This window comes from Eulemur rufifrons, chromosome 19, assembly GCF_041146395.1.
Source record: "Eulemur rufifrons isolate Redbay chromosome 19, OSU_ERuf_1, whole genome shotgun sequence".
Classification (NCBI taxonomy): domain Eukaryota; kingdom Metazoa; phylum Chordata; class Mammalia; order Primates; family Lemuridae; genus Eulemur; species Eulemur rufifrons.
In genome coordinates, this window is record NC_091001.1 from 64,663,615 (window position 1) to 64,673,343 (window position 9,729).

At 47.9% G+C, this 9,729-nt stretch overlaps 1 protein-coding gene across 3 annotated transcripts in view; it reads left to right on the forward strand.

Annotated features, from left to right (window-relative positions):
* The window catches only part of SPRED2 (sprouty related EVH1 domain containing 2), a 111,664-nt gene extending 102,512 nt beyond the window's left edge, over positions 1-9,152 (forward strand). For 2 of the 3 annotated variants that reach the window (XM_069495277.1, XM_069495280.1), the window contains 2 exons: positions 3,355-3,504; positions 5,806-9,152. In XM_069495277.1, the coding sequence (XP_069351378.1) occupies positions 3,355-3,504; positions 5,806-6,471 (816 nt within the window). In that variant the 3' untranslated portion in view covers positions 6,472-9,152. The remainder of the gene's footprint in view (positions 1-3,354; positions 3,505-5,805) is intronic. The other variant, XM_069495278.1, reaches the window with a different exon arrangement.
* The last annotated feature ends 577 nt before the right edge of the window (positions 9,153-9,729 follow it).

The window sequence follows — 9,729 nt, forward strand, 5'->3', positions numbered from 1 at the left end:
TGCCCTGATAGTACATTTCTTTCATTTGTAGGTCACACTCACCTCTTTGCAAGCTTTATCGGATAGTATAGATCTGAAATAAGCATCAGGTTCAGATGGAACCTCTCCTGCGTGCTCTCCTAACCCCCAAACTTGGAGCAATTGGGCATGGAAGCCTGCGGGCTGGGCGAGGCCGTACCCTCAGCTCTGCCCTCAGGGCAGTGGACTATAGATGCCTCTTGAGGTCTTCTGGCCTTCTTGCTCCTTTGTACAAATTTGTCATTAGATTAGGAGCTACTGAAGGCCTTTCTCAATCTCCATCCTCTGACCAGTGTCTAGAGAGCTTTGCACTTGCCTGTGCAGTAGGAAGAGGTTGCTGGGACCGGGGAGGTGGGATGGGTGCATCAGAAGGTGGCGTTTCTGATTGACTAATGCATCCTAGGAAAAACTGCATGTGCCTCATTTCTCAGAATGACTTTCTTTCTACGCACTGTTAACCCAAACATGGGTCACAGAAAGTAGGGTGGGTTAGGGTGAACACGTGACTAACACGGAAGTGACTGTTACACGTTAACTGGGCTTCTGAGAACTAAATGCTGAGAGCATATTACAATGTTCAATACAAGGATAATGTCTAACCTAATAGATGGCTGCACCATGGATGTTGGATAGAATTTAACTCTTGAGATTTGAATCGCACTGAAGGGCCCTTATCTACTCATTCAAAAGGTATTTGTTGAGATCTTTAGTGACCTTTATATTTTGAGACGTCATCCCCTCATCTCCTTAGTGTGTATAAAGCAGAGTGCACCTTCTTACTTGAAGAAGTTGTACTTTGTGTTAACCTCAACAAAATACCTCCCAGAGTAGGAACTGGAAGTGGGTGTGCCTGAGTTTGAGAGGCAGCGATGTGGTGCATTAGAAATCTCACTGGGCTTTGTGGTCAGTGAGCCTGTTTCAGTCCCAGCTCTGCCAGTGACTGCGTGCCACCACGGGCAGGATCCCACATCTCTCGGAGTCCCCATGTGCCTAGGTGTGACACGTAGATGGTATTTTACCTGTTACCTGCAGGCTGTGCTAAGGAATGGTATTTGCATGTAGCTCAGGGCTACGCTCACACGATCTGGCACTGTTCTCTGTTTAGAGTCATTTGCTTTATTGTTCTGTCTGATCTGCAGTCACCTGTGTGATAAAAAAAAGGGAGGCACCGCCTTGAAAGACATAGGCCAGTGAGAGTTGGGGAGCTGGCCTGAGTTTGGAAGACAGTAAAAAGTCTATGTATCAGTTTGGTGTCTTTCAGTTACTGGGAAACAAATGGAGTAAAAAGAGTTGGGAGATACTCTATTATTATATTAATGAGGCCAGCCCTGGCTTACAACTGCAAGAAGTCACATCCCAGAGTCAGACCCCAGGATTAGATAGACCTGCCCCCACTAGGCACAGGGGCTCTGAAGAGGCAGGCCCTTGATCTCCAGGTGGACCACACGGGACAAGAGTGGCCACTGGCACGTGCTGTCTGCCCGTTGGGTGGTTCCCAAGAGGCAGAGGAGGGAAGTAGCAGACCACATGCCCAGCCCACTGCCCCCATCTGGGGAGGAGTGAGCAAGGCACAGAGAGACCCAGAGGTGTTGCAGGTGGAACTACTGCCACAGGAAGGAACCAGAAGCAAAAATATAGTGCACCTAGGTGACAAACCGAGTGCATTCTGACTTAGGTTACAAAAGAGAGTTGTCATCAATGGGAACTCCTGGGCTTGGCTGGATCCAGAAGCTCAAGAGATGTCTTTGGGAGCCCTCTCTTGGTTCTGCTTCTCCTTCATCCTCACATCATTTCCCTGTGTGTCCACCAGAATGCCAGGTTTATGGGACCCTTAGATCCTGAACACAGTGTTGGAGACAGCAGCTCCTCTCCTCTCTGTCAAAAGTCTTTCTGTATGGCTTCAGGGAGCACCATGTGTTCGTATCAGAATCAGTCTCTACGGATTAGGGGATTGGAAACAGGCGCTAGCCCTGCGTCACATGGACCAAACGCAAGCAGAGAAAAATCCAGGAGGTTGGGTCCCTGAAGAGTTGTCACCCATCAACAAGCTTTACGAATGAACAGTGATTGTGCTGCATAATGGAAATATGGGTCTTTTCAATTTTCTGAATTTGTGTAGTCCCACTTTTCTGAATATATATTACTTATGAATGGGGAGGAGGATAAAAAGAACTTTTATAAGTCTATTTATCTGGCCTTATCCCCAAAAGGATTTATGTCGGCTAAGAAAAATATGTAAAATAAAGAGAGACATACACAAATGAGAGAAAGGGAAGATGAGAGTAAGAAGCGCAGCCAAAGAGGAGTTCCCATGTGTTTGCCAGAAGTGGGACACCCAGATCCCAAGGAAAAGCTTTTCATCTGTTGTGCAGGGAGGCGGGGGAGGGGGGGTCGCTCTAAGGAAGCAGACGGAAGGGTGGGGATTCTGAGGGGCCCTGGTTTTAAGGCCGTTGCCAGCTGTATTTCACAAAGCCTTTATGAGTATGTGGCCCCTGGGCCCAGAGGGGTGTAGAGAGCGGCCACCACCTGGGATCCACTGGCCTGCCTCTCTGTGTCTCTCAGGTGGGAGCTTGTGGCACGTAGGTGGTATATTGGGTGGCAGTGAGGCCACCTGTGCCTGTGGGATTTGCATGTACCGTCCATACTGACAGCTGATCACCCTCAGCAAAGATCTGGTTGGAGTCTCCAATCATAACTCGTCATCTCAATGAGAAAAAACAGCTCCCCACTCACCTCCACAGGGGTGGCTTTGTTCTGTGCAGTCATCCGTCTCACTTCTAGTTTAAAGTGATCTCCAAGGCTTGCCTCCAACTCCAAAGATTAGAAAATTTCTTCCTGGAAAACCAGTATTTATGATACCCTAGAGTTACCCTTACCTCTGAGACTTTCCCAGGCTGAGATTCACCCCACATATAAATATTTGGGGTTCATTTTTGCCTATCTGCATCTCCCCTGCTTGCCATAGTACCTCGCAACCAAGGCCACACATGGGGTAACCCTGCTTGATCAAACAGGAACACACCAGCGAGAGCCTGGTGTATTGAGCCCTTTACCCAAAGCCCAGTCGCTGCTCCCACGTTTGAGAAAGCAAACCCAACTTTCCAGGATCTGGTGGCTGGGTTTCTTCGCCTGCTGAGCCAGCCACATCATGTTTAGACACTCGGGCCCTTCAGGGGTTCTCGGCCACGGCCAGGATAAACTCAGGATTTTGGGAAGTCCAGCAAGATGTCACAGTTGGCGAAGAGACGGTATTTGAATAGTGCATGTTAGGATTTGGTATGTGGGGTTTTTTTGTTACTGTTTTTTCACTGACTCTTGTTACCTCCCTGTAAACAGACAGCTACAGACAGTTCTTCTAACTCCTCTCAGAAGAGGGAACAACCTACTCGGACAATCTCCTCACCCACATCCTGTGAGCACCGGAGGATTTATACTCTGGGCCACCTCCACGACCCGTACCCCACGGACCACTATCACCTCGATCAGGTGAGCAGCAGTCTCCCTCCTCTGAGGTCATCAGGGGGGTGGCTCTGATTCTGGGATGGCCTCCTTTCCTCCCATTCAGCCAAACGCCCCGAGCCCAGGCCTCTTCCGTTCTCCAACTCTGTGCCCCTACCCCGTATTGAAGGTGGTGGTGGTGGTGGCACCTCAGCCCTACTCGGAGTTTTCTGTGTGCCAGACACATTGCCAAGCCCTCTGTATGCTTTATCTGGTTTAACCTTTACAAATTATCCCACAAGTTGTCAGCATCCCCGGGTTTACAGATGAGGAAGCTGAGGCGAGGAGAGATGGAGCACCTGGTGGAGTGATATTGAGATCCAGGTCTGTCCTCACCCGGGGTGCTATGCTGCCCCCAGTGTTCCTCTGTGCAAAGGGCCTCCTGGCTTTGTGTGACAGCAGGGCCTCAGTCAGGACTGAGGAATGCTGCGCGCTTGGCTCCAGCCCCTGCCGTCGCAGGCTGCAGGCCCGGTCTTGCGCAGGGATATAGCTGGAGTCTGGAATTCAGTATTTCAGCAAATATTTACCAAGTGGCTGCTTTGAGGAGCAGGTTCCCAAATCGTGGGGCAGGGACTGGTGCCCACGTGGGGTGATATGGCCACTAGACTGCTATGAAATTAGAAAAAAGGAACACGGGGCAGTGAAGCGGTTTTTTTTTTGTTTGTTTGTTTTTTGGTTTTTTTAAACATAAAGCTAGATTTATTTGACTCCTTTAAAACATTCTACTGTGTGCATCCTAATATTTTGGCATTAAAATACCCTTTTTTATATCTTTTTTAAAAATCACATTATGGTAGCAGTAGATGGAAATTGACTTTTTTATTTTCCTTACTTTGCAAAACAAAAATTAGCAAAGCCCAAGTCAGCTCCCAAGATTTGTTTTGAAATCCTTCAGAATTGTGATTTTTCCAAAGTCTGGGAAACTGATAACAAGAGTCTGGTGGGAATTAAAGCAAAATGTGTGAGACACAGCCCCTGTCCTCAAGAAGCTCACGATTTGGTGGGAAGTGACGAGCAAATCTATAATAATTACCATGTGATAAATTCTATAGCAATATTATAATGACAATGATGGCAACAGGTACACCCAGCGCATCCTGTGGGCCAGGCTCTGCCTAGATAATTTCTCTTCATTTTCACAATGGTCCTATGCAGCTTGATAGACAGGGAAAGTAAGTCTTTGTGACTCGCTAGTAAATTTGTAGTCAGCATTTGACTGCAATGGGTCACTCCAGAGCCATGTTCCTTGCCCCTTGAAAATTCTTCATGTCCAAAGGATTTTGAAGGTGGGAAATCTCATTCTCTGCCTCAACGGAGATGCCCTGAGCAAGGCAGGGTTACATGCATCTGTGCAATAAATATTTATTCAGCTCTTGCCACTTTGGACAAGGTGCTGTTGTAAACTATAGCCAGACTAACAGTAGAGAAAAGACTCTTTCACCCTAGGGGAGAATGCAGTTTGGATCTGAATGTTAAGGGTATGGCTCTGGGTCTGGTCACACTGTCTGTGAGATCCTGGCAGGATTCAAAGCCAGGCAGTCAGCAGTCTGAGCCTTCACTCTTACCCTTCTCTTATCTGTGCATCATATCTTCCCAACCAGATTACAAGGTGAGCCTTACATCTTCTGGTATCCCCCTGTTGCCCTTTGGAGCATGACCTGCAGTGAGAAATGCATCGTGTAATGTGACCCTGCACGCAGATACTGCACACACATAGATGATGAAGTTTCAGGACACAGTACTTGCCCTTATAACATGCAGTGCATTCCAGTAGCCTTATGCTATTTCATTAAAAAAAAAAAAAAAAAAGGCAGCAGCAGCCAGTCTTACAAAAGAGAACATACTGTACAAAAACAGGCAAAGCCTATCTAAGCTGTTAGAAATCAGCCTAGCCCCCACCCCGTGGGTGGGAGTACCTGAGGGAGGTGGGGGACTTTCTAGGAGGACAAGTCCTGCTCTGCCTCTCAGTCAGGGTGTGCTGGGCTCCTGAGCACTCATCAGACTGCTCTCGCCACATGGGTACTTTCCTGCCTGTGCTAGTACTTCATTGAAAAGGGAAAATATTGCTGGTCTCAACCCATTGAATTGATTTTTCTGACCCAGTAGTGGCTTGAGACTCAGTTTGAAATACATCTTTGACTGATGGGCAAGATGTTCAGTCATTACAGGATGGGTCAGTTTCTACAAGAAGTGCCTCTGTGGAGGTGACAGGTGCATTTTGGAGGATTGGGGAGGGAGGTGTTCTTACTGCTGTTGCTACAAAATAACGTCTTCTCTTTCCTGGGTCAGCCGATGCCAAGGCCCTACCGCCAGGTGAGCTTCCCGGACGACGACGAGGAGATCGTGCGCATCAACCCCCGGGAGAAGATCTGGATGACGGGGTACGAGGATTACCGACATGCGCCGGTCCGGGGCAAGTATCCGGACCCCTCGGAGGACGCGGACTCCTATGTGCGCTTCGCCAAGGGCGAGGTCCCCAAGCACGACTACAACTACCCCTACGTGGACTCTTCAGACTTTGGCCTTGGCGAGGACCCCAAAGGCCGAGGGGGCAGCGTGATCAAGACGCAGCCCCCCCGGGGCAAGTCCCGGCGGCGGAAGGAGGACGGGGAGCGCTCGCGGTGCGTGTACTGCAGGGACATGTTCAACCACGAGGAGAACCGGAGGGGCCACTGTCAGGACGCGCCCGACTCCGTGAGAACTTGCATCCGCCGGGTGAGCTGTATGTGGTGTGCAGACAGCATGCTCTACCACTGTATGTCGGACCCCGAGGGAGACTATACAGACCCTTGCTCGTGCGATACTAGCGACGAGAAGTTTTGCCTCCGGTGGATGGCTCTTATTGCCTTGTCTTTCTTGGCCCCCTGTATGTGCTGTTACCTGCCCCTTCGGGCCTGCTACCACTGCGGAGTGATGTGCAGGTGCTGCGGCGGGAAGCACAAAGCCGCCGCCTGACTCGGTTTCTCTCCCTTCTCCCCCTCCATCCACCACCGCAGGGGAACTCGTTGTCTCTCACACACTGTCATCTCCTCCCCTGCTCCCTTCCACTCCGAGGCGCGAGGAGAGCAAGAGGCCTGCCAGCTCCCTGGTTCCTTGGGGCACCGTTCCAGCCAGGGGCACCGGCCGGGTGTGCTCCGCTGCCCCGGCCACCCACACTGCGTCAGCCACACACCCATTCACGTGCCCACACGGTGTTCTAAGGAAGGAACCTTCGGCATAGACTCTCGTGTATTACTAACAATCTGGAACCAAGCTCCCTGTCTTACCATGTATTGATTTCCTCTTTCCTCCCCCACCTCTTCCAGTTCAAAGGCGTCTGCAGTTGGAACTAATGATTTTTGGTGGGTTTTGTAGTTGATTTTTGCCCAAGAGTGTGAAGGCTATCTTTCTCTTGGTTCAGCTTGCCCGTTGCTAGCAAGCATCAGGTGCCTGCCGACGTGTGATGTCAGAATGATGAAACCCTACCGAAAGTATTTAAACCTGCAGTCACTTACTATGTATAGGAGGTGAGCTAGTTAACAAACTTGTACCACAAAACAATATTGCTTTAACTTTTCTAAAGCCAAATTTCCCATGTAAGCTGCAGTTTCTATCTTTAGCCCATCATCATTTTCTGCACCCAAAAAAATCTGTCGAAATTATTCCCTGATGCAAAACATTCACCCGTAAAATGACTGAGAATCGAGCCTTAACTTCAGATTAACTTGTAAGAATTAGGAAAATTCCTTAAACTGCATTGCAGCCTCTTGGACTAGGGCTAGAAAGGGGATTTCAGGTTTCTACGAGCCTCCCCAGTTATCCCTAAAGTAGAACTTTTTAAAATTGTGTTGCTACCACTTCTAAAAATTTCACAATATTAGAATGACACTAATGAAGTAAGAAATTTTGCTCAATATTTTGCAAAATAGTTTACTCAAATAGTTTACTCAAACACAAACCAGTGTTCTATGAACAAGTTCCAACTGAGAAACACTAAGGTTGTGGTGAATAAAACTATAGGAGCTTCCTTCTCCCCCCCCCCCCCCCCCCGCCAGTGGCTATTTTATATTAACTGGCGGGGGGGCAGATTTTAAATGTCATAATATTTGAGGAGTGGTGGGTTGCATTTTGTTCATGAGCTTATGTTTTTGTTGTTACTTTGGACTCAATTTCACATCACCAAATTTCTTCATTTATACTTGGGGAAAATCAAGGCCATATGTAAAAACCCTTCCAATGCCTAAGTGTCTTTCTCCTGCAACTCCAAACCCAGACTTGCCACTTTGGGTGCACAGATGGTTGGGTCAGCCGACTGGTTCTACCTGTCGCCTCACCACGTAGGAGGTTTCTAATTATCTGGAAGAGTATTTTTCTAATATATTGCAAGAGATAGCCAAATCTTCTTATTGAAGAAAGCAGAAAAACGAAGAGTGGTTACCTGTACCTAGCATAGTACAATCAGAACCTCGTGGAGACCACAGGGGATGGGCTTGTCAACACTGGCTGTTCTTCCTGCCATGATCTTTCTGTGGTAATGGCCAGCAAAAGGCATGGCCCGTGCCCCGTCCTCCCTTTCCCTGTCCCTTCTTTCTTGCACACAGGACATCAGTCTTCAAGGAAAGGGACTTTTTTCCAGTCTGCCAATCATATTAGGAAAGTGCTAGCCATGCTCACCTCCATGGGGGTATTTTCGGCTCCTCTGAGAGCCCATGGTGTTTCTTTAGTCTGATCAGCAGTGTAAATACCCAGTGTGCTTATGAGTTAGTTGGTTAGACATTTTCATTTGTTGGAGTAACTGGTTTGGGCTTTCCAGTTTGGAAGAGGAACAGAGAACTGTCTAGATGGATGGATGGAAGAAAAGAGAACCTCTTTCATGCCTGGAAAACATCTAGAAAACTTCAGCCAGACTCCAGCACTGTTGAGAGACCATCTTCCCCCGCCCTGAGGCATTTCCTCAGGGTCTTTCTCTAGGGTCTTCTCTCTACAAAGCACAACACTAATGTATGTTTCCTTAGACCTCAGTTCAAGTGCCCCTATTTATTTCAATAAGAACACAGATATCCCAGCTGCTTTTTGATTGTCACTTCTAGTTGTTATATGTTTCTCTCTTCCTTCACGCTTTGTCCTTTTCCACCCTTTAACAGTTTTGCTAGCAAATCTTACTCCACGTGTACTTTTTGGTTTGTGAAGGCAGTGGTTAAGGGCACAAAGACAGCCATGGGGACATTTATGTAAATACGTCTCTCTAATTGCCACACTGCAGCTGAACAGTGTGTAGTATTTTCCCAGTCAGCTTTGCCATACTGACGTCAATCATTTGAGAGAAATTATTCAGATTTTATTTTTGTATCTGTGGTAACAAAACATTAACCAAAAGATTTTCTGTCCAGAAGCTTCCCCGACCCTCCCCCAAGCTATTCGCTCACATTAACAAATTAAAGTGCCTCAAGCATAATTCATTCTTTACCTGTATACTAAAAACCCTGTTGTATTGATTTTTTTATAATAAGCCTTTTTACCTCTGTGTAAAAAATATATATACAAGTGTATGATGTACATTTTAGTTCTTAACTTTTTTTTATGGTTTCTAATATGTATGACCAATGTAGTCATTGCTTTAAAATTGTACCATGTAAATATAAACACATCCTATCAGATCGTGACTTTGGGGTGTTTGTCTGACCGGAGACGGGGGAACAGCTGGCCCTCGGCTGACCCAGGCGTTCTCGCACACAGGATGGGAGGGGGGTTCCTGTGGAGAGGATGTGTGGACACCGGTCTGTTTTCGCGAGGCCTTCCCACCTATGGTTATGTCATGTTCCCAAGGGGAGACAGCAGCTCCTTGGGCTCCGCTGCCTCACGTGAAAGGAATGCTGCGTGTCACCTCCCAGGGAACACCCCCTCTTCCGAGGCCTGGCCTCCCCCATGAGAGCTCCTCAGAGGGAACAGCTGTACTTCCTCCAAGCTGTTTTCCTGATTCCTGCTTAACCTCAGGGTGTTGGTGTGAGAGAGAGAGAGTCTGTGTGTGTGTGTGTCTGTGTGTGTGTGTGTGTGTGTGTGTGTGTGGAGTTTGGAAGACAGTTTCAGAAAACAATTGTTAAAACTGCAAGACCCTTGGTCTCCTCAGAGGAGCTCTATTTGGCGCACTTTCCTTTCCAAATGGACTCTTTGGATGCTCAAAAGCTGCAGTGACAATCCCCAGAAGGAAGTAAAACACGAGGTCTTTTGAGGGTC